The sequence below is a fragment of the Mustela nivalis genome (assembly GCF_964662115.1).
Source record: "Mustela nivalis genome assembly, chromosome: 10".
Classification (NCBI taxonomy): Eukaryota; Metazoa; Chordata; class Mammalia; order Carnivora; family Mustelidae; genus Mustela; species Mustela nivalis.
Window position 1 is genome coordinate 32,552,329 of NC_139029.1, and position 24,995 is coordinate 32,577,323.

Here is a 24,995-nt window from a genome sequence, read left to right on the forward strand (position 1 = left end):
TGTGAGGTTAGGTAATGTTCTTCATAATTTTTCAAATTTACTGCAAAGAATTACTATTGCTTTAATTTTTAAGAAATGTTATTCATTTGATAGAGAGCAAGAGAGCACAGGGAAGAATGGGCAGTTTAGGCAGAGGGAGAAGCAGGCTCCCCGCTGAGCAAGGAGCCCAATGAGGGGCTGGATCCCAGGACTCTGGGATCACGACCCCAGCTGAAGGCAGACACTTAACCAACTGAGCCATCCAGGCACCCCAATATCTCTTTAATTTTTTTAAAGATTTTATTTATTTATTTGATAGATCACAAGTAGGCAGAGAGGCAGAGAGAGGGAGAAGCAGGCTCCCCGCTGAGCAGAGAGCCCGATGCAGGGCTCGATCCCAGGACCCTGAGATCATGACCTGAGCTGAAGGCAGAGGCTTAACGCACTGAGCCACCCTTGAGCCCCTTTCTTTAATTTTTTAAAAGACAAACTTAAGGGGCGCCTGGGTGGCTCAGTGGGTTAAGCCTCTGCCTTCAGCTCAGGTCATGATCTCGGGGTCCTGGGATCGAGCCCCACATCAGGCTCTCTGCTCAGTGGGGAGCCTGCTTCCTCCTCTCTCTCTCTGCCTGTCTCTCTGCCTACTTCTGATCTCTGTCAAGTAAATAAATAAAATCTTAAAAAAAAAAAAAGACAAACTTAAAATTATATAACGAATCCTTCTTTGTTAAAAAAAAAAAAAAAGTCTTCTAAATTGGATAGAATCAGAAAATGTTAAAGTCCCCATTCTTTTCCCTGCCCCTGAAATCCCCAGAGGGAGTCACGATTTAGTCTACATCCTTCCCGGCATTTTCTATGAATATACAAACATGTATCTAAACTCTTTTTTAATAAAACTAGAATCCTAGTCCTATCTTACTGCAGATTGTGCTTTTTCATTTCAATACATTGTGGACCTCTTTCCATGTCAGTACTTCATCTTTTCTTTTTTTTTTTTTAAGATTTTGTTTATTTATTTGACAGACAGATCACAAGCAGGCAAAGAGGCAGGCAAAGAGAGAGGAGGAAGCAGGCTCCCTGCCGAGCAGAGAGCCCTATGCAGAGCTCCATCAGGACTCTGGGATCATGACCTGAGCCAAAGGCAGAGGCTTAACCCACTGAGCCACCCAGGCGCCCCAGTACTTCATCTTTTAAACTGCCACTCGCTCGAATGTTACAGAAGTTTGTAAAATGGTTATTTTTTAATTTTATATTATGTATATGTATATTTTTAAAGATTTTATTTGTTTATTTGACAGATCACAAGTAGGCAGAGAGACAGGCAGAGAGAGAGGAGGAAGTAGGCTCCCCGTTGAGCAGAGAGCCCGATGTGGGACTCGATCCCAGGACCCTGAGATCATGACCTGAACCAAAGGCAGAGGATTAACCCACTGAGCCACCCAGGCGCCCCTATATTTTATATTTTTATACAGTTTTTCTTAATTAAAGAAAAAAGGGAGCATGTTATAGGTAAAGTCTTGAAGGATGTAAAACAAACGGTCAGCTCTCCTCCCTCCTCTCCTCAGCTCTTCTGATTCTGTAAAGCTTCCGGGTATAGTTTCTGGTGTGATAAGCACTGAAGGATGAGTTGTACCTTTAGTAGACAGCACCTGGTGACTCCAGGATTGGGTTTTTGGGTTTTTTTTGTTTGTTTGTTTCCTGTAAGGTTTTTTCTTTTTTTAAGATTTTATGGGGCGCCTGGGTGGCTCAGTGGGTTAAGCTGCTGCCTTCGGCTCGGGTCATGATCTCAGGGTCCTGGGATCGAGTCCCACATCGGGCTCTCTGCTCAGCGGAGAGCCTGCTTCCCTTCCTCTCTCTGTGATCTCTTCCCTTCCTCTCTCCTACTGTGATCTCTCTCTGTCAAATAAATAAATAAAATCTTTAAAAAAAAAAAAAAAAAAAAAAGATTTTATTTATTTATTTGACAGACAGAGATCACAAGTAGGCAGAGAGGCAGGTAGGGGCAGGGGGGGCAGCAGGCTCCCCACTGAGCAGGGAACCAGATTCGGGGCTGGATCCCAGGACCCTGAGATCATGACCTGAGCTGAAGGCAGAGGCTTTAACCCACTGAGCCACCCAGGCACCCCCAGGGTTGGGAGTTTAATGAATTATATGACCTTCCACTTATACCTCCTGATTTGGCTAGCTATATTATTACTTTTCATTTTTCTGGAACTCCCTTATTAAACATCTATGTCTGGATTTACCGCCTTCAGCAGTGCCTATCGATTGCCCTCTAAGAAGAACGAGGACAGGGGCTCACTTCCCTGAACTCCTCCCTCTTCCCTCTTCCCCCTACCATTTTTTGTTACTTCACGTTGTGAAGATTTACAGTGTTTTCTGTTCTATTAGTACAATTAAGCCTTTCTAGAAAGTGAAAACCGATAAACATTTAAATTGTATGTTTACAAAAAAATCTTTCAAGCACCAATTTCCAATAAGTCTTTTCCTGCCTTTTTTTTTTTTCCTCCACTTGTGGGTCACACTTTGCTGCCACTGTTTCTCGTAGAACACGTTAATCTTTTTCTTTGGTGAGTATTCCCTTGTGAGATGTTCGTACACAGGGTTAGACACTTTCTGATTCTTGTCTGTCTGAAACTATCTTTTTTTTTTTTTTTAAGATTTTATTTATTTATTTGACAGAGAGAAATCACAAGTACACTGAGAGGCAGGCAGAGAGAGAGAGAGAGAGAAGGAAGCAGGCTCCCTGCTGAGCAGAGAGCCCGATGCGGGACTCGATCCCAGGACCCTGAGATCATGACCTGAGCCGAAGGCAGCGGCTTAACCCACTGAGCCACCCAGGTGCCCTGAAACTATCTTTCTTTTACACTCACTCGAAGTTTTAACTTTGCCTGGCATGGGCTTCTTTATAAAAAAAAAAAAAAAAAAAATTGTTTTCTGCAGAAACCTGAAGATATTTTTCCTAGTTCTGTATTAACCAGTTGTTGAAGGAGGAGGTGTTGTATGGCGACTGTAGATGGTTTGCTAATGGGTTTCCTTATCAAATTACCCTGATATTTGCCCTGTAGACCACTTTGATTTTTTTATTTATTTTTTTAAAATATTTTATTTATTTATTTAACAGGCAGAGATCACAGGTAGGCAGAGAAGCAGGCAGAGAGAGAGGAAGGGAAGCAGGCTCCCCGCTGAGCAGAGAGGCCAATGCAGGGCTCAATCCCAGGATCCTGAGATCATGACCTGAGCTGAAGGCAGAAGCTTAACCCACTGAACCACCCAGGCGCCCCAACTTTGATTTTTATTTGTCAACTCTGAACTTAAGAGCTATCCAAGCTTCTCCTGGGAAAAACAACCTTTGACTCAAGTATTTTGGCTTTAAGAAGAACGTGGTGGGGGTACCTGGGTGGCGCAGTCGGTGAAGCCTCTGCCTTTGGCTCAAGTCATGGTCTCAGGGTCCTGGGATGGAGCCCGGCATCCGGCTCTCTGCCCAGCGGGGAGCCTGCTTCCCCCCCCCTCTCTCTGCCTGCTGCTCTGCCTACTTGTGATCTCTGTCTGTCAAATAAATAAGTAAATCTTTTTAAAAAAAAAGAAGAAGTGGTGGTTTTTTTCATGTGTTTAAGAAAACATGGTTTTCTAGGCTCCCATTTCTCCATCAATCGGATGACTATTGTTTGGAATTCTTTCTCTCTCTCTCTCTTTTTTTTTTTTTTATTTTTTTTTTTATTTTTTAAAGATTTTTATTTATTCATTTGACAGACAGAAATCACAAGTAGGCAGAGAGGCAGGCAGAGAGAGAGGAAGAAGCAGGCTCCCCATTGAGCAGAGAGCTCCATGCGGGGCTTGATCCCAGGACCCTGAGATCACGACCCGAGCTGAAGGCAGAGGCTTTAACCCACTGAGCCACCCAGGTGCCCCATCTCTCTCTTTTTTTTAAGATTTTATTTTATGGGCACCTGGTGGCTCAGTGGGTTAAAGCCTCTGCCTTCGGCTCGGGTCATGATCCCAGGGTCCTGGGATCGAGCACCACATTGGGCTCTCTGCTCAGCAGGGAGCCTGCTTCCCTCTCTCTCTCTGCCTGCCTCTCTGCCTCCTTGTGATCTCTGTCTGTCAAATAAATAAATAAAATCTTTTAAAAAAAAGATTTTATTTTATTTGTCAGAGAGAGAGAATTCTTACTTTTAAAAATACTCTGGTTGGAGATACCTGGCTGGCTCAGCCTGTAGAATGTGTGATTTTTGATCTCAGGATCCTGAGGTCAAGCCCCACAGTGGGGGGTAGAGTTTACTTAAAAAAAAAAAAAAAAGATACTTTGGTGTAGGGTTAATGAGAGTTGGGTTCCTCCCCTAAATTGTTTTCACCCAAATAATTATTTGTTAGATGATCTTTCTCTCTGCACTGATTTGTAATGCCTTTTTATCACCCATAAAATCATTATAAATACAGTGTCTACTTCTAAGTCTCAAGTCTATTTCCTTCATCTATCTAGTCAAAGCCAAAACTACTCATTTAACTGTTGTAGCTTTGTTTTGTTACCTGACACAGCTGGTCCCCTCCATGATTATCTTTTCTTTTCTTTTCTTTCTTTCTTTTTTTTTTTTTTTTTTCCAAAAGTAGAGCTATTCTCCTGTTTTTCTTCCAACCGGATTCTAGATTATTTTTGGAAAATTCCCCTCCCTCAGTGTTGGTTGCAGATTTGATTGTACCTCAATGAATGAAATTGACAGCAACACATCTGAAGAGTGTGTGTTAAAATAAAACAAAGAAAAACTGAAGTCTCAATGAAACCTAGAATTTGGGGTCAAAAGCAAGCTATGCGCCTCCAGCACTAATGAAAGGGAGGGAACACTGTATGATATCCGCAGTCATCCCAGTTTCTAGAACAAGTGCTATAATGTGGCTCCAGAATGCTGCAGCCTGGGGGTTGGGGAGGGCTCAGTCATAAAGCATCTACCTTCCTTCCGCTCAGGTGGTGATCCCAGGGTCGTGATCCCAGGGTCCCAGCCTGTGAGCCCTACCTTGGGCTCCCTGCTCAGTGGGGATCCTGCTTCTCTCTCTGCCTGCCACTCCCCCTTGCTTGTGCTTGCTTGTCTATGGCCAATAAATAAATAAAATCTTTAAAATATACATTTTTTTAATCTATGGTCAAAGATTTACTACAGCTTCATTTGTAACAGTAGAAAGTTAGAAATAAGCCACAATACACACACCCATACCCACACCAACTCGTAACATGGTCTTCAATCTTGCTCAAATGAATTTGGAGACCACTTAGTAGCCGTATCATCTGGGGATGTTTTAGAAACAATCTCAGGTCCCACCCCAGACCTACTGAAACAGTTTTCGTTCTGAGAGTTTCTTAGGGTATCTGTATGAGTGTTAAGATTAGAGGAAGCTCTGGCAAGAACATACACCACAATGTTCGTGGTGATTTTCTGGGTAGTGATGTTCCTTGTTTTAAATGCATTTGTGGGGTGCCTCGGTGGCTCAGTGGGTTAAAGCCTCTGCCTTTGGCTGGGGTCATGGTCTCAGGGTCCTGGAATCGAGCCCCACATCGGGCTCTCTGCTCGACGGGACGCCTGCTTTTCCCTCTCTGTCTGCCTGCCTCTCTGCCTACTTGTGATCTCTCTATGTCAAATAAATAAATGCATTTGCTAGTTTGTCTACCTCTGACCTACATCATTTCCATAAGAATGTGTCAGTCGTAGGATAGTCCACGCTGTGGCTGAACTGGCCTGGAAACCCTTCCTGGCACACCTCAGCCAAGACCCAGGAAATCTCCTCCGCAAAATCCCAGTCTTAGCCCCTTCCTCCTCCTCCCTCAACCAGACAGCCTCCCATCCAGCTGTGTTGTTGGTCCAGTAACCATAGCACTGGGCCGAAATTATTATTCTTGCTTCTTCAGCTGTTCACAAACTAAAATAGGAAAAAAAATACCAAAGAAATTATCCAGGCTGCAGTGCAGAAAGGAAATGCAAATTGACATTATAATTATGGTTTGATTCATCTGTCTCTTCCAGTGGACTGTGAACTTCAGAGGACCAGGTCTCTCTTGCCTCCCAGCTTCGACCCACCCAAAGCAAAGACTCAATAGATGTTTGCAAAGTGGATGAAAGAGAAGGTGTTTTTTGCCCAGGCCCTGAGACAAAATCTGATTTGTCAGGAAGAATTCTGGCGGGGGCTGTCAGCTCGCTAAGCTCTCCTCTCCCACCTCCTCTGAGGCCTTCCCTTTGCTTCCACCCTGAGCACATGCCCTAGGGGGCTCTTAGAAGGACATCTCATCCCCCAACCACTTCAGCTGAGAGAAGACCTGCACCCCCCACACCAGACTCACCCCCCACCACCCCACCATGAGCTGCTTTTCTTCCCTTCCCCCACACCAATGGCAGGAATGGCTCAGATGGAGAGTCACCAAGCAACAGTATATATTTTTTAAGATTAATTTATTTATTTTTAGAAAGAGAGAGCACATGCGCAGAGGGAGGGGCAGAGGGAGAGGGAGAGAACCTCACACGGACTTTTCCCTGAGTGCGGAGCCCAATGGCAGGCTCTGTCTCAAGACCCTGAGATCATGACCTAAACCAGTATCAGGTCAGATGCTTAACCAACTGAGCCACCCAGGGACCCCAACAGTATTTTTTTTTTTCGATGTATTTATTTGTCAGAGAGAGAAAGAGTGCGTGCCTGCACAAGCAGGGGAAGCAGCAGGCAGAGGCAGAGAGAGAAGCAGGCTCCCTGCAGCCAAAGCCTGAGGCGGGGCTTGATCCCAGGACCCAGAGACCAGACCTGAACCGAAGGCAGGTGCTTAACCAACTGAGCCACCCAGGCGCCCCCAGTATTTTCTTTTTAAATAAATAAATAAGGGTCACCTAGGACCTGGACTGGACTTTGATCTGCTGAGAGGCTTTTGGTTCCAGTACTGGGGTCCCTCTCAATCACCTTGTGGCCCAAACCCCTTTGTAGGGATGGCCTTTCCCAGCCTCATTTCAGGGCAGTCTCTGCAGAGACTCCCATCTGAGCTTCTGTGTGGTCCTGAAGTCTTCAATCCAGCAAACATAGAACACCCTTATTACATGCTTTAGTGATACCTGCTACTTTGCTAATCACTTAAATTGAAAAGCACTCTAAAGGGGCTGTTAACATTTATGTTTTTGTTTATTTTTTCAAGTAGGCTCCATGCCCAACATGGGGCTTAAGCTCACAACCCTAAGATCAAGCGTCGTCCGTGCTCCACCGACTGAGCCAGCCAGCCAACCTATGTGTTGCTAAACTTTAATTCCCTCAACAGCCCTGTGTAGGTGATTGCATACAATCTCCTTTTGCAGCTGAAGACTCAGATCCAGAGAGGTTGAGCAACTTACCCTAAGTCACACAGGAAGGGAGCAGAACCTAGATGCAAACCTAGATCTGTGTGACTCCAGAACCCGAATGCTTAACTACTATACACACTGCAATCCGTGTTCCTTCATTTATCCCTTCCTTCCACCAGTAATATTCCAAGAGTGTTACCTGAGCCAGGCCTTGCACAAAGTGATGGGATTCAATGGTGGAAAACAAAGTCCCTCCCCTTAGACGCATAGTCTGGTGTCCTGGAAATCTCATGTGCACACATACTTACAAGCTCTCCTGGATGCTCTGTGGGCAAAGCACCAAAGGCGATGAGAGTAGCACAGGACTGGCTTGGGATTCAGAAAGGCTTCTATGACGAAGTGGTCTTTAGTAAAGGCCCAGATCTGGGGGGGGGGGGGAGACACAGCTCCTTGAAGGAGTGCATCAGAAAAACGGGACAAAGGCCGGCATGTCTAGATCCCAGAGAGCATCAGAAAGTGGTGCAGGATTGGGGAAGAGAGGGTCAAGACCAAATCCCTCAGGGCCTGGTCGGCCAAAGCAAGGGAGTTGGAAAGATTGAAAGGGTTTTCAATAGAGTGGTGAATTCACACTTGCTTTCTGGAAAGATCACTCTGGCTGCTGTTTGGAGAACAGACTGGAAGGGGCAATGGTTACAGTGGTCCAGGGAAATGGTGATGTGGCTTGATGTGGGCTGTTAGTGACAAGCGAGGAGAGAGGAGGAAGGGGTATGTGGGATAGGGTTTTGAAAGGAAGTCCAGTAAGATTGAATGTGTATTTCAAGAGAAGGTTCTAGAGCACCTGGACACTTAGATGGATATAGTGGCTTTTCTGAGATGGAGAACACTGAGGGAGAAGCAGGCTGAGGGGAGAACCAAGAGTTTACTTTGGTTGCGTTTGAGATGCCTGGAATAGTCCGATGGGCAATTAGAGTTGTCTTCATTTTTGGGTCCCTGAAATCAGCACAGTATTGATGCTTATTTAAAATATCTATAAATAGGGGCGCCTAGGTGGCTTAGTGGGTTAAGCCGCTGCCTTCGGCTCAGGTCATGATCTCAGGGTCCTGGGATCGAGTCCCGCATCGGGCTCTCTGCTCAGCAGGGAGCCTGCTTCCTCCTCTCTCTCTGCCTGCCTCTCTGCCTACTTGTGATCTCTCTCTGTCAAATAAATAAAAAAAATCTAGGGGCGCCTGGGTGGCTCAGTGGGTTAAGCCACTGCCTTCGGCTCAGGTCATGATCTCAGGGTCCTGGGATCGAGTCCCACATCAGGCTCTCTGCTTAGCGGGGAGCCTGCTTCCTCCTCTCTCTCTCTCTCTCTCTCTCTGCCTGCCTCTCTGCCTACTTGTGATCTATGTCTGTCAAATAAAATAAATAAAATCTTTAAAAATAAATAAATAAATAAAATCTTAAAAAAAAATCTATAAATAAAAGAATGCCCAAATGGTTGGAATTTGAGTTACATCTTGAAGAATGGATGGGATTTGGCTTTGAGATGAAGACATGTTGGTGCCTGATACCAAAACCAAGCCAAACCAAACCCCAATAGAACAGCTGGTGGAAGCAAAGACTTAAAGGGCTGAATGTGATGGAGAAGTAGCCCATAGGGCACCTGTTGTTGCCGCTCACCAAAGCTTTTTGTGCTTTTGCTCCTGACCCTGATCCATCCTCTGCCAAGCTGGAAAATAAGTCAGGGCGAGGAAGAAAAATTATGTTTTTATTAATGGAGGGATCCAGGGTGTATTTCATGTTTGTATTTTTATATTTCATAGGCTACAAGGCCCTGGTCTTTCCAACTTGACCTTGTCTGCAAGGCCGAATTCTCTTTCTATTTGTATGGACTGACCTGGCTGCAGGACCTCAAGCCCCGGCCTCAGCGGACTGGACATGCAGGTCAGGCGGAGTCCCTGAAAGTTCCTGTTGCTTGCGGAGCTCGGCTGCCTTTTGGAGCTGCTGATGTCAGGTGCTTTCCCAGAGCCTCCAAAGCTCCAGAGAGAAAGGTAGATAGTGCCCACTGGCAAAGGTTGGAATAAGACCTACCCATGGAGTGCCTGGGTGGCTCAGTGGGTTAAGCCTCTGCCTTCTGCTCAGGTCATGATCTCAGGGTCCTGGGATCGAGTCCCGCATCGGGCTCTCTGCTCAGCAGGGAGCCTGCTTACCCCTCTCTGCCTGCTGCTCTGCCTACTTGTGATCTCTCGGTCAAATAAAGAAATAAAATCTTAAAAAAAAAAAAAAAAAAGACCGACCCAGAGGTGAAGACAAAAAGCATCGTTAGCATACAAACAGCCCTTCCTGCTCCTTTCCTCATTCAGGTCATCACTCAAAGACTTATTCAACAAATACCCTCCAGTTCATGTTCAAGTTAGGAAACTCCCAACACCTAATCCCCCGCTATAAAATGGGGACAGTCATAATGCCTTCTTCAAAAGCTCATTAGGACAATAAATTAGGGAATATCATTCATTCACTCAACAAATATTTAGCATAAAAGGCTGGGGGTGTCTTAAGTGCTCAGGATAGTGATGAACAAAACATAGATCCTTGCTCTCACAGAACAGAAACAGACATTCTAATGGGGAGAGTTTATAGAAAAATAAAGCACAGAGTTGTGGTCAGGGAAGCCTTCACTGAGGAGGTGACAGGTCAGCAAGGCTCTGAAGGAAGTGAAGGAGCCAGCCATTAACACCTGGGAGAATGGACAAGCGGAGGAATGAACTGAGGCAGTTAGACAGGAATGGGGGTAGGGGAAAATTGTAGGCCACCAGAGGACTTGGCTTCTCTCCAGAATGAGACAGGCTATCGTTTGATGTTTTTAAGAGAAAGAGCAACATGATCTGGCTTCTGGTATTAAAGAATCACTCAGCTGGCTGTGCTGGGGAGACTGTAATGGGCACAGGCAGTAGTAGAGAGAGGAATCCTGATCATGCTAAAGGTGATGGTAGCTTGGCCCAGAAGTGGAAGGAAGTGTTGGATTCAGGATGTATTTTGCAAGCAGAGCAGAACTATATACATGTTAATGTCAATGCACAATTCATTAAACATTTTCTCCAATAAATTAGACTTTGTCAAAATTAAAAACGTCTGTGCTTCAAGACACTATTAGGGGGACGACTGGGTGGCTCAGTTGGTTAAGCGGCTGCTTCGGCTCAGGTCATGATCCCAGCGTCCAGGGATGGAGACCCACATCGGGCTCCTTGCTCCACGGGGAGTCTGCTTCTCCCTCTGCCTCTGCCTACCACTTTGTCTGCCTGTGCTCGTGCTCTCTCTCACTCTCTCTCTCTCTCCCTAACAAATAAATAAATAAAATCTTAAAAAAAAAAAAAAAAGACACTATTGGGGCGCCTGGGTGGCTCAGTCATTGCCTGCCCTCAGCTCAGGTCATGATCCCAGAGTTCTGGGATCTTGCCCTGCATTGGGCTCCCTGCTCGGTGGGAGGCCTGCTTCTCCCTCTCCCACTTCCCCTGCTTGTGCACCCTCTCTTGCTCTGTCTCTCTCTGTCAAATAAATACATAAAATCTTTTTTATTTTTTAAGATTTTATGTATTTATTTGAGAGAGATCACAAGCAGATGGAGAGGCAGGCAGAGAGAGAGAGAGGGAAGAAGGCTCCCTGCTGAGCAGAGAGCCCGATGCGGGACTCGATCCCAGGACCCTGAGATCATGACCTGAGCCGAAGGCAGCGGCTTAACCCACTGAGCCACCCAGGCGCCCCTAAATACATAAAATCTTTAAAAAAAAAAAAAAAAGAGTGGAAAAAATCTTTAAAAAAAAAAGACACTATTTTTAAAAAAATTTTTTTAAAGATTTTATTTATTTGACAGACAGAGATCACAAGAAGGCAGAGAGGCAGGCAGAGAAAGGAGGAAGCAGGCTCCCTCTGAACAGAGAGCCCAATGTGGGGCTCGATCCCAGGACCCTGGGATCATGACCTGAGCTGAAGGCAGAGGCTTCAATTAAAGAAGGCTTTAATCCACTGAGCCACCCAGGCTCCCCAAAAAAAAGACACTATTAAAATGAAAAGACAGACCACAGAATGAGAGAAAATATTTACAAAGCCAATATCTGATAAAGGACTTGTATCCAGAATATATAAAGAACTCTTACAACTCAATGTTAAGACAATTCAATTTAAAAATGGACAAAAGATTTAAAAGAACATTTCACTAGAGAAGATGTATGAATGGCTAATAAGCATATGAAAAGATGTTCAACATCATTAATCATTAGAGAAATGCAAATCAAATCCCTAATGGGTACCACTTAACATTCATTAGAATGGCTATAATCAGAAAGACAGACAATAACAAATGTTGACAAGGATGTGGAGAAATGGGGACCCTTGTCTATTGTTCATGGAAATGTGAAGTGGTACAACCATTTTGGAAAACAGTTTGGTGGTTTCTTAAAAGATAAACATAGATTTACTTTGCAACCAGAAATTCCACCCTTAATTATCTACCCAAGAGAAATGAAAACACATGGTCAACACAAAGATTTGCACATAAATAGTTATAGAAGCTCTATTCATAATAGCCAAAATGTGGAAACCGCCCAATTGTCAATCAGTACTGTAAACTTAACTCAGAGGGTTCGCCCCTTGGAGAGCTTATCAAATTGAACACAACCCAAGAAACAGTTGAAAGCAAATAACTTTTTATTACTTGCTACAAGTACGGAGAGGGAGAGATAGTGCTTAAAGCACTGTCTCCCCATTGGGCTGGCAGAGGACCTTTTTATTCAGTTTAATAGGGGGCGGGGTCTGGGAGGTTGTACAAGCATTTTCAATTGTGCAATTCAATTCCGTTCAATTGTGCATTCCTAACACGTCAACACACTGTTGCATCCATCCTATGTTCGAAAAATGGAGGAAAACAGGGGTGCCTGGGTGGCTCAGTTGGTTAAGCATCTGCTTTCAGTTCAGGACATGATCCTAGGGCCCTGGGATCCAGTCCCACACTGGGGGGGGGGGGGGTGGTGGTGGTCCCTGCTCAGCAGGGAGCCTGCTTTTTCCTCTGCCTGTCATTCCCTCTGCTTGTGCTCTCTCTCTGTCTGACAAATAAATAAAATCTTAAAAAAAAAAAAATGGAGGAAAACAAAACAAAAAAATGGCAGAAAACTCCACACAAAGGAGAAGATCTTAGTAGTAAGAAGACCTAAAGGCGGGACGCCTGAGTGGCTCAGTGGGTTAAGCATCTGCCTTTGGCTTGAGTCCTGACCCCAGGGTTCTGGATTGAGTCCTGCATTGGGCTCCCTGCTGAGCGGGAGCTTGCTTCTCCCTCTGCCTGCAGCTCCCCCTGCTTGTGCGCGTTCACTCTCTCTCTCTGACAAATAAATACATAAAATCTTCAATAATAATAATGAACTAAAGGTAACCTCAGGACAACAAGGGTGGGACGGGGAGAGGGGGCGATTCTCTGTAGGTCCAGTGCTCCAATCCATCTCAAACTGGCGCATGTAAGGGGTGATCAGGTAAAAAACCGAGTTGGGTGTCTCCTTGGCTGTTGGTTTTGCAAAACAAAACACATTCCTTCCCTGCTTTTGTCCCTTCCCCTCCTCCTTTCTGCTGAGTAACTTCCCATGGCACCCTAGCCAATAATGGTACAACAGGAGGGCACCTGTTTGGCATAGTAGATAGAGCATGGGGCTCTTGTTCTCGGGGTTGTGAGTTCAAGCCACAGGTTGGGTGCAGAGATTTCTTAAAAAAAAAAAAAAAAAAAAAGTCTGTTACAAACACTGTATAGTTCTAACTATATAATATAGTTCTAACAAACACTGTATGTTCAAACATTGTATAGTTCTATTTGTATAATTCTATTTATATGTCTAAAGAATGCATTTTTCTGAAAATAAATAAATTGAAAAAATTTTTTAAAAATGCAGATTTATACAGACAGGAAGTACATGAATGGTTGCCTGGGGCTGGTAGTAAAGACAGTGATTGTAACTGGGCACAAGGGTCTTATTGAGGTGATGGAAATGTACTAAAACTGGACTGGTTGATGGTTGCACAACTTAATTAATTTAATTAAAAATCATTCAATTATACCCTTAAAATGGGCAGATTTTATGTTATATAAATTATGCCTCAATAAATTTGTTTTTATAAAAAGAAAAATGTCAATGAGAGTATAAACAATTTGTGTATATATAAAGCACTTAATATAGTGTCTGGAACATAATAAGTGCTCAATAAATGCACTTAATTTTAGAGGCGTGTGCATGGCACAGTGAGTTAAGCATCCAACTCTTGGTCTTGGCTTAGGTCCCAAGCTAGCCCTGCATGAGATTGAGCCTGCATGGGCTTGGCGCTCAGTATGAAGTCCACTTACATCATTTCTCTGCCTCTGCCCCTCTCCTCTGCATGCTCACACACTCTCTCAAATAACTAAATAAATCTTAAAATAAACTCTACATGGGTCTTGAACTCATGACCTTGAGATCAGATGCTTCACCAACTAAGCCAGTCAGGTGCCCCATTTCAGGAAACTTTTTGCTGGGTCTGATAGGAGGTGTAGTTGCTGCTGACACCGTCCCTTTCCTCCTTATCCCCATGAATGAGGATGGGATGTCTGGAGCTTCAGCAGTCCCCTTACCACCATGAGGAGCACACCTCTGAGGGCCAAAACCAGGTTGTGAAATATAGATAAAGATGAAAGTAGCCTTTTTCTTTGGTGACTTTGTTGAGCATTGAGCCAATACCATTAAATACCTCCCTTCAGACTTCTTACTACACATGAGGAAAAAACCCTTGTATTTATTTAAGGCACTGTTGCTAGGGTTTTCTACTTCTGGTAACAGAACACATTCCTCAATGATAGTATCAATAGGAGTGAAGTGAGACCTTTGAGAGATTTTTCTAATGGAGGAAGATGGACATGTAAACAAATCTAGGCACTTGTGGAACACTTGTTTGTGGAACTCTGTATGGAGTGAGGTCATGGACTGCAGCAAGAAGTCCCTAGTTACACATGGGCCTCTGGCTCAGGCGGCCGGGTGGATGACCTCCCCAGGTACTCAGATGCAAAACCTAAGAGGTGTAGCTCGTTTGTGGGGCAAATACATTCGTTCTCTATTGGGCACATGGGTGGGTTTTAGGTGCTCGTAGGAATCCAGAGGAGGGATCCAGAGATGGGTGGATGTTTGGGTCTGAACACAGGGGAGAAGATTATGCTGGAGTACAGAATGGGTGTCATCAGGTGCACATGAGTGAAGCTTGAGAGTGTAAGTGTTTTGAGCTCTTGTTTCAGGCTTTATGTTAAGTGCTTTGTATTCTTACCACCACCATCATCATCCATTCCGAAGCTAACATTTACGGAGCAATTAATACATGCCAATTTGACTTCTTAGTACTTTACCTGCATTATCTCATTCAGCTCTCATAACTAAGAAAGGGAAGTACTGTTCCAATTTTAGTTATAATCGAGGATTAGAGAAGTTAAGTAACTTGCCCCAGGTCATACTGCTAGTGACTTATGAAATCAGAAACACCTAAGGAGAGTTTGTAGAAGGAGAGAAGAGCCCAAAAGACAGAGCACCATGAGGACAGCAACATATTTTCAGTTCTTTAAATATTTTTTAAGTTAAAAATTAATTTTGGGGACACCTGGGTGGCTCAATCGGTTGAGTGTCTGCCTTGGACTCAGGTCATGATCCCAGAGGGCTGGGATCCAGTCGGGCTCCCTGCTCACTGAGGAGTCTGCTTCTCAACCTCTGCCCCACCCCCTTGCTCATGTTCTCTCTCTCTCACTAGCTCTGTGCACCTCTCTCTCAAATAAATAAAATCTTTTTAAAAATTAATTTTGTAATTAAAAATTCTATTTATTTATTTGACAGACAGAGATCACAAGTAGGCAGAGAGGCAGGCGGGGGTGGGGGGGAGCTGGCCCCCCACTGAGCAGAGAACCCGATGTGGGGCTCGATCCCCAGACCCTGGGATCATGACCGGAGCCAAAGGCACAGGCTTAACCCACTGAGCCACCCAGGTGCCCCAATATTTGTAATCTTTAAAAATTACAGGATTAATGGGCGCCTGGGTGGCTCAGTGGTTAAGCCGCTGCCTTCGGCTCGGGTCATGATCTCAGGGTCCTGGGATCGAGTCCCACATCGGGCTCTCTGCTCAGCAGGGAGCCTGCTTCCTGCTCTCTCTCTGCCTGCCTCTTTGCCTACTTGTGATTTCTCTCGGTCAAATAAATAAAATAAAATATAAAAAAAAAAATTACAGGATTAACCCACTGAGCCACCCAGGTGCCCCAATATTTGTAATTTTTAAAAAAGATTTTATTTATTTATTTGGCAGACAGAGATCATAAGCAGGCAGAGAGGCAGCAGAGAGGAGGAAGCAGGCTCCCTGATGAGCAGAGAGCCTGATGTGGGGCTGGATCCCAGGACCCTGGGATCATGACCTGAGCCGAAGGCAGAGGCTTTAACCCACTGAGCCACCCAGGCACCCCAATAAGTCAATCTTTTAGAAAATTAAGGTATTATGTACATTGAATGTTATGGACAACTTACAAGTGTACAGTTCAATGAAAATTTTATTTTATTTATTTTTTAAATTTATTTGACAGACGGAGATCACAAACATGCAGAGAGGCAGGCAGAGAGAGAGGAGGAAGCAGGCTCCCCACTGAGCAGAGAGTCCGATGCGGGGCTCGATCCCAGGACCCTGAGATCATGACCTGAGTCAAAGGCAGCGGTGTAACCCACTGAGCCACCCAGGCGCCCCCAATGAAAATTTTAAATGTGAACACACCAGTGTAATAACCACCATCCAGATCAAGAAACAGAACACTAGTAAAATGGGTGCCTGGGTGGCTCAATCATTAAGCATCTGCCTTTGACTCAGGTCATGATCCCAAGGTCCTGGGACCCTGTTGGCCTCCCTTCTCAGCAGGAAGCCTGCTTCTCCCTCTCCCACTCTCCCCACTTATGCTCCCTCTCTCTCTGTGTCTCTGTCAAATACATTAACAATTTTTTTAAATATTTATTTATCTGACAGAAATCACAAGTAGACAGAGAGGCAGGCAGAGAGAGAAGGAAGGGAAGCAGGCTCCCCACCGAGCAAAGAGCCTGATTGCGGGGATCAATCCCAGGACCCCGGGATCACGACCTGAGCCGAAGGCAGAGGCTTTAACCCACTGAGCCACCCAGGTGCCCCAATAAATTCATAATCTTAAAAAAATTACTAAAAGAAACAAAACAAACAAACAAAAAACCCTCCCACATTGTTAATACCCAAACACCCGGGAAGCATTTTTTTAGGCTTCTCTCCCATCATTCCTTGTCCCACATCCAAAGGTAATCCCATCTTTGGTTTTTCTCACCATGATTAATTTTGTTATGAATTAAGGGGTGGGACAGGAAAGATGAGCTTTAAAAGGTGACTAAAATAAACTGATCAGGGAAATGGGAAAATGTCAAGAGAGCTTGATTTAGGCTTCAACTATCATGTGCTCACACCAACTGGAAGCTTATGATACAAAGTAGCAGCGATCTTGGAAAATCCTCTTTGGCAGTGCTGGGAAATGTAGCAAGATCAAATTCAGAATAGTTGGTAGTCACAGCAGTACTAGCAACTGTATCCATGCCCAGGGCAATGGAGCTCAAAAGGCATGCTGTAGCATGGGTAATTTTGGCTATTTTTTAATGATTCTAGTTGTGAGAATTCCACTTTTCTACCGAACCTATCAGAGCGTCCTGTAGGCTTTCTCGCCCATCGTCCCTCATAATCTGGGAGCTCCTTAGAGCGATTCAGTGCCCCTAAGGAACAGTTCCTAATGACTTCTAGGTAGCCCCTAAACTCTCCAGAAGTACGTCTAATGACTCCCAGGATCTTCTCCCCCGCCCCAAGAGTTGCTCCTAATGACCCCCAAATCCCCGCTCATTGAAGAACTGCTTTTTAATGACCCTAAGGACATATCCCCTCCCCCAGAGCTCTTTCCCCTTCAGGAACTGCTCCTTTCAGGAAACGTCTCATCTTGCCGGCTAGTGAGAGGTTTCCCATGATACGGGACTTTCAGTTTTCAAAAACCGAGGCAATCTCGGGCAAAACGGGACAAAACACCTTATCAGAAACTGCTTGATCTCGGAAGCTGCCCCTAAGGGCTCCGGCGCACGTCCACCTTAGGCAAGGGTCCTACTCACTCTACAAAGACCGTGCCCCACCCTTTCATTAGTAACATCCTACAATAATCTCACTGTCCCTACCCCACCCCACTATCCCATTTCTAGGCGCTCGCCTCTTTCAATGCTGATTAGCTATGGGCCTCCAGAAGCCCTCCTATGATTGGCCAACACCGCGATTCAGCCAAGATGCTCAGTGGCCGCAGTCCCGAGCCGTACAGCGTTTCCTCCTGGCAACAGCCCGACCCGGCGTTCATAGGCTGAGCAGACTGATATGCCCGGACTTTTGGGCGACTGCAGCGCGTGCTCATTGGCTGTTTGAGGAGTGATAGCGGCTCTCAGATTGGTTGACGTTGTGCTTCTGCGCGAGGACCGACTTTTTTAGAGGAGGCGGAGCTTCGTCCTCCGCCGGCTGGAAAAGCGGTAGGTACGGCTAGCGGCGACAGCAGGAGCCAAGCCTTAGCCCTGCCGGGGCAGTGGGCTTTAGGTAAGAACGATGCCGTTTTGGAATCCTTTAGGTTTGTTGCTGCTGTGGCCGTGACCGTGAGCTCCGATGGGGGAGGGGCGGGGGGTTTGCCGTCAGCGGAGAGTGATAGGCATGGTTCTTGGCCAATGGGAACAGGAGCTTCTAAAATGGGTCCTGAGATTGGTCCTTTCTAATCTCTTATGGCCAATGTGCATCGGGAAGGGAGGCGGGTGTACTGGGCCTTATTTTCTTCTTCCTGCGGCCGGGCCTCACTCGCCTAGGCGGCGGGGCCGGGAGGGGCTGTCCCTCTGCGCGGTGAGGTTCGGGGACCTTGGGAGCGGGGGAGGGGGCTGCCTTGGGAGTGGTACCCGCGGGGGCACCTGCGAGGGGAGGGGGCGGGAGTTAGAGGAGGTTGTTAGCTACAGCGACCTTTATTGAGTTACTAAGTACCGGGCCTAGTGCTTAGCGTTTCGCTTGCATCATCTGAGTTAATCACAGCAACCCTGCTGGGCCAGGAGGTTGGGATCCCCATTTTACAGGTGGGGAAACTGAGACTTGAGCAACTCACAAAGCCAAGGTCACACAGCTAATAAATGGAAGAGACCGGATCTGAATTCAGAGTTGTTTTGATTCCGGAGCTGGGGCTCTTCAACCACTAGGCTTTGTTGCTGAATGGGGGAAATGAAGGAGTCAGGGAACGGGAGCTTTCCCCAGGGAATAGGTTGGGGGAAGGGAATCCTAGGGTTGAAGAAAGGCAATGAGCAACTGAAGTGGGGGCGAGGAAATCAGTTATTCAACAGTTCCCGAGCGTCTGCTCTGTGCTGTGCATTGTTCTAGGTTCTAGGCATACAAAGATGACTAAGTCCAGAGGCGCCCGGGTGATGGGGCCTAACACCCTGTTCACATGATTATATGTTTTTGTAAAATTGGCTGAAGTAAGATACTTTGTGTTTTTAAAAAAGAGGGTTTTCGAAATTGGTTAAACTTGAGTTGCCTCCACACTTGGATTTTCCCTTGCAAAGGGCTTCGTCTAGGTGGAAATTATGATGTAGGCAGCATAGGATAAGGGCAGAAGCACTGGGAGTGCATTGCAGGACGGTGGGGAAGATGACCTGCTATGTAACACGGGGATAGTCGTATACCTTCCATGTAAAGTTTTTGTGAGGTGCACGAAAAGCTCCTGGCCAAGAACATACTTCTTTGTTTTTGGTGAAATGGAAGCTTGAGAGATGTGGGTAGTGAGGCTTTCTTCCCTCCTTCCTTAGACAGTTCTTTGCCATGCTGTCTTCCTAGTCTGTTAGTAGTTGCTGGTAGGTTGGAGGCAGTTGCTTCCCTTCTGAGTTCTTCAGCTCTCAGGGGAACTCTTGGAGCTGAACTGCCATGGTTTTGGAGCCCAGATTCTGGGAGTTGAGGGAGATGTTTTTGCTTCTAAAGTGGCTCCTTTCAGCTGGTGTGCTTGGTTCTTGGTTGGAATAGTCTATCGTGTTACCAGGCACTGGGATGCACCCACTTAGTTGCTGGCCTCAGCTAGAAACAATATTTCAGCTTTTCCAATCAGTTTGAAGTTTGTCCTGTATTGTCAGTGTATTGCCCATTTAAATTTTGTCCTTTCAATTCTGGGTATGGTGCAGTTGAACTAGTCTCTAGCTTGACCTCCTGTGGTACGGCTGAAATGACATTCTGGTTTAGGTAGAACAGTTTCAGTTTAGGGTTTGAAATACTAGCATCAGAGTACTTTTTAAACTCTTAAGCTTTGTAATCTTGTAGCCAAATAACTTTCCTTAGGAATCTAGAATCCTATTTTAAAGTTGTGCCCTAGGCGCCCGGCTAGCTCAGTCGGTAGAGCATGAGACTCTTAAAGTTGTGCCCTAAACGGGAGCCCATAGGTGGTTGTTGTTTTTAAAGATTTTATTTACCTATTTGACAGAGACACAGCTAGAGAGGGAACACAAGCAGGGGGAGTGGGAGAGGGAGGAGCCTGCTTCCCACAGAGCAGGGAGCCCTATGTGGCGCTCAATGCCAGAAACCTGAGATCATGACCTAAGCTGAAGGCAGAGACTTAAGGACTGAGCCACCCAGGTGCCCCCCCCCCCCCGTTGTTTTTTAAACCTAGTTGTTTAAAAAATAAATAAATAAATCTGGTTGTAATACATTAACGCCCCCCCTCCCCAACCCAAGCAATTATCAAAGGTGAATAGGGAGGAACTTGAAAGATAGGAGTAAAAGAGGGGCGGGGCAGCTGTAGAATTGTTAAATGGGACCAACAATTTAGTAACAAATTTTAGCTGAAACAGTGTCTCCCTTTAAGTGAGATTTGATTACATACAATTTTGATACATTGAATTCTTTTCTTTCTTTCTTTCTTTTTTTTTAAGATTTTATTTACTTATTTGACACACAGAACCACAGCCAGAGAGGGAACACAAGCAGGGGAAATGGGAGAGGGACAATTAGGCTTCCCGCTAAGCAAGGAGCTAAGCAGGGAGCCGGATGTGGGGCACAATCCCAGCCTGGGATCATGACCTGAGCTGAAGGCAGATGCTTAACGACTGAGCCACCCAGGTGCCCCAATACATTGAATTCTTTTAAGCAGAGCCTTTTCTATTTGTATTCTTGTTCACTTAAATAACCTACCTGGAGGCAGATTCCAGCTGTGAGGTCTTAATGCTTCTTCAGGATTTCTACACCTTTTACTGTTTCAGCACTGACATTCCCAGCATTTTTTTCTTTCTTTCTCAAGTTTTATTTAAATTCCAGTCAGCTAACGTAGAGTGTAATATTAGTTTCAGGTGTAGAATTTAGTGATTCATCACTTATTTACAACACCCAGTGTTCACAACAAGTGCCCTGCCTCCTTAATATTCATCCCTCATTTACCCATCCCCCTTGACATTCCCAGCATTTAGTTCTAATTACATTCTGTGTTCTTTTTTTTTTTAAATAAAGATTTTACTTATTTATTTGACAGAGATTACAAGTAGGCAGAGAGGCAGGCAGAGAGAGAGGAGGGAAAGCAGGCTCCCCGCTGAGCAGAGAGCCCGATGTGGGGCTCCATCCCAGGACTCTGGGATCATGACCTGAGAGGAAGGCAGAGGCTTTAACCCACTGAGCCACCCAGGCGCCCCACATTCTATGTTTTTAATGTGTTTCTTTAGGTTCCTGTCTGACCAAAGTGACCTCAGAAAGGAGGGAAGATGGCTTCTGAATCTGAAGCTCTGAATCCCAGTGCTCGGATAATGACCTTTTACCCAACCATGGAGGAGTTCCGGAACTTCAGTCGATACATGGCCTACATTGAGTCCCAAGGAGCTCATCGGGCTGGGCTGGCCAAGGTGAGAATAGGTGGGGTGATTCTACATGGGTTTTATGACAGGGCAGCAGGAATTTTTCCTAAATGGGGAATGAAAGCCAGTCAGGATGCCCAGTATATACTGTCCTGTTTGCAAGTTAATTCCTTTCGTTAACATCTGAAGCAACTTTCAGGTAGGAGGAGAGCTGCTTGGCATCTCTAAAGGGAAGTAAAGAGCCAGTGTCCCAGGGCCAGGTGCTGTGTTGCTTCCATCCGCATGATGGAGATGGGTGCATTAGTGGTTTTACCTGTCACCAAGGGCTTAGACCTTCCAACTTCTCTTGTTCTCATTTCAGTCCCATCCAGCAGCCCGAGAGCAAGTTGGTTCTTCATGTGCACTTTCTGTTAAGATTAAGAGAGAATCAACTCTTCAGCCTTCTGTCTTGGTGTCCGGATAAGATGCTGAGCTGAGAATGAGTATTACTTACCTTTGGTCATTGCAACGAGGCAGCTAGTTGGTGGCCAAACTAGATCAGGGCTAGCACATCAGTGTAACTTGCTGTGTTAAATCAGAGTCACTTTATAGTAAAATCGGCTGGTTGGATAGCAGTCCACCCACATCCTGGACTGTGAGCAGCTTGCCAGCTTTCTGATCTCTTTGTTTCTTGTGTTCCCTACAGGTCGTTCCTCCAAAGGAGTGGAAGCCACGAGCATCCTATGATGATATTGATGATCTGGTCATTCCTGCCCCTATCCAGCAGCTGGTGACGGGGCAGTCTGGCCTCTTCACTCAGTACAACATACAGAAGAAAGCCATGACTGTTCGTGAGTTCCGCAAGATAGCCAATAGTGATAAGTGAGTGAAAACCTGTCTCTTCTTACCCTTCATAGGATCTAGGAGTTAACATCTCATCCTCATAGCTTTCTCCTAACTCTGCTGCTGTGCCACTGAAGGGCGGTGTGCTCAGCCCTAGCTCTGTCTCCCCTTCTGCTCCTTTTATGGAAGTGTCCTTACTCTTCTCAGTACTGCGTCACATTCTAAATGCATCCATATTCTTACCTAAAGTAATCCCACTGTTCTTCCCCCAGAAGTGGGATCATTCTCTGACCTTGGTAAGTTGCAGAGTTGCAAAAGACAAAGTTGGGAGTTGGTTCAAAAGGAGTTTTTGCCAGGTGTGTTGATAACACCTACTTATCGAAAGCTGGCCCTTGTAGTTTCTTCTCTTCCTTCTTGGGTGCTTCTGTCTTTTATCATGCTCAAACTCCTCACCACCCGTCCAGCCGCTGTCTCCTTTATGTTTGGACATAACAAAGTGTGAGCAAACTGCCATGCTGGTTGTTACTTTCTTTGCCTGCCTTCATCATCCATACATCCTTATCTCTCTTAGACGTGCCTTTGTGTAGGCCCTCTGTTTTCCCGGGTATCTTCTCTGTTGTTTTGAATATTTAGCTTTCATTCAATCTCAGATTTACAGAAAATGATTTTGTGGTTCCCTCTTGAGCCCATGATGCTGCTTCTTAATCCTCTTTCTTGGACTTTCTCCTTTCCTATGTTACTCCTTAATTTTGAGTGTCCACAAGAGATTCCTTCCTTTTTTCTTGCTTTTTTTTTTCTGTGCCTTTTTGATCTATACACATCTTGATTTCAGCCAGTCAGATATGTTAGATTGTGTCTTTGCTGTGAATGAGCCCAGAGCTGGATGTGTGTCTTGGCAGTCTTCACACTTCCGAGGGCACTACTTCGTGGCTTTACAATTGCGCTCTCTCACATCAGATCTTGTTCTGTTTCTGTGCTTTGCCACCTTTTCCTTTGACTTATCACAATTCAAAATGTGGTTTTCTAGTTCTGTTGACAGCTTAACTCTTTGAACATCTGTATCGCTGACCAACCTGCTGTTGAAAGAGTGAATTTATGTAAGAGCATGTTGAAGAAGTGTGAGGAGCTCTGCAGATGAAAGGCCGTGCCATCCTTTATGTCTGGTTTTTAGCTATGTGCTGGGGCTGGGCTCACCTGCCTTCTGGCTCATGGGGCTCCGCCACAGAGGCCTCAACCTCTTGTGTCTGGTTTCTCCTGTCAACATATGGGAGGCCTTTTATTTCAGGCCTCTTTTTCAATTAGCAAGTCCTGTGTCTTTCCCCTTCATCTGAAATGCAACAAATCCTTACCCTTGATTGCTATGTGCATGGTCAGCCAGCTTTAAGAAAACCCAGCAGGTAAAAATCTGAATTTATAAAGCAGATCAGTTGGAGGTGGAAGAGTTTGAAATATTTCAAAGGGCATTTAAGAGTCCTAAACTTCATTATTCTGTAGGCTGACATTAAATTGTAAGGCCCTATTTAAAGTAAGATTTTTTCCCATTCATTCCATTGTCTCCCCACAGTCTGTTTTGGGTCTTCACTTCCACTATATCCATTCCTATTTTTTTGCCATTGGAGTTACAATGTGCATTTTCAGATACCTATTTGATTTACACATTATTTTTTGTTAATTTGCTGTGTAATAATTTTTGAGTGGTTTGAATTTTTAAAAGATTTTTCGGAGTAAATTCTTAGAAGGTGATAATTGAGCTAAAAAATAGACATATTTAATGCTTTCATAGAGGCATACATGCAGACAGCTACGTGTGTGAGTACATAAAAATATATATAAAAATATATATAAAATATATATAAAATATATATATTTTATATATATATATTTTTTTTTCTCTTTTTTTAAAGCATCTTATTTTTTTAAGATTTTGTTTGTTTTTATTTATTTGACAGAGAGCAAGAGAGAAAGAGAGAGTGAGCACATGTGCACGTGGCACATACACAGGCAGGGAGAGCAGCAGGCAGAGGGAGAGGCAGACTCCTCGAGGAGCAGAGAGCCTGATTCTGGGCTTTATCCCAGGGCTCTGGGATCATGACCTGAGCTGAAGGCAGAGGCCTAACTGACTGAGTGACCCAGGCACCCAAAATACTTTTTAAGAAAATAATAAAACAATACTTTGTTTTTAGGTATGATTATTTGTTGAGTTAGCCACTGCATAGGGTGCTGGAAGTGTTAGTCTTATTCGACTGAAATACCTTGTCCCTAGAACAGGGGATTGTGTATTATGCGGTTCATAGTGCCTAAAGAATTTAGTCCTGGTAAGTGATTAATACTTTGTTTACTTTTGAAAGGTACTGTACCCCACGCTATAGTGAGTTTGAAGAGCTTGAACGGAAATACTGGAAAAATCTCACGTTCAATCCCCCAATCTATGGTGCAGATGTGAATGGCACTCTCTATGAAAAGGTGAGACTCACTGGAAACAGCAGCGGTTTTGTGATTTAATACCATTTTAGAAAACATTTTTTTTTTTTAAAGACTTTATTTGCTTGAGAGAGAGAGAGTGAGGAGAGTATGAGAGGGGAGAGAGAGTCAGAGGGAGAAGCAGACTCCCTGCCGAGCAGGGATCCCCATATGGGACTCCATCCTGGGACTCCAGGATCATGACCTGAGCAGAAGGCAGTCACTCAACCAACTGAGCCACCCAGGCGCCCCAATTTTTTTTTTAGGTGCCCCAATTTAATACCATTTTTATCTGCCCAGCACATAGTAGGCACCTAAAAGCTGCTTTCTGAATGAGTGGCTTTGCAAAGAGCCCTCCGTGAAGGGCTGATGGGCGGTGCTTACTTAATTGTGGGTATTTTTGCATGTGACTGAATTTTATTTCTCTCACTCTACATGTGAATTGGGCGATGTGGTGTTCTTTGCAAGGGCTGTTAGAATAGTCTGTGGGTGGTAGCTGATGAGTTCTTTAAAGGGTGGGATCACAGTT

At 45.0% G+C, this 24,995-nt stretch overlaps 1 protein-coding gene across 2 annotated transcripts in view; it reads left to right on the forward strand.

The window, feature by feature from the left end:
- The first annotated feature begins 17,743 nt into the window (after window positions 1–17,743).
- Window positions 17,744–24,995, forward strand: part of KDM4A (lysine demethylase 4A) — a 45,752-nt gene continuing 38,500 nt past the window's right edge. Inside the window, exons 1-4 of one of the 2 annotated variants that reach the window (XM_082687200.1) lie at window positions 17,744–17,921; window positions 21,056–21,232; window positions 21,870–22,045; window positions 24,355–24,469. In XM_082687200.1, coding sequence (XP_082543326.1) covers window positions 21,095–21,232; window positions 21,870–22,045; window positions 24,355–24,469 — 429 coding nt within the window. In that variant the 5' untranslated portion in view covers window positions 17,744–17,921; window positions 21,056–21,094. Of the gene's footprint in view, window positions 17,922–18,106; window positions 18,216–21,055; window positions 21,233–21,869; window positions 22,046–24,354; window positions 24,470–24,995 lie in introns of those variants that run through there. The other variant, XM_082687199.1, reaches the window with a different exon arrangement.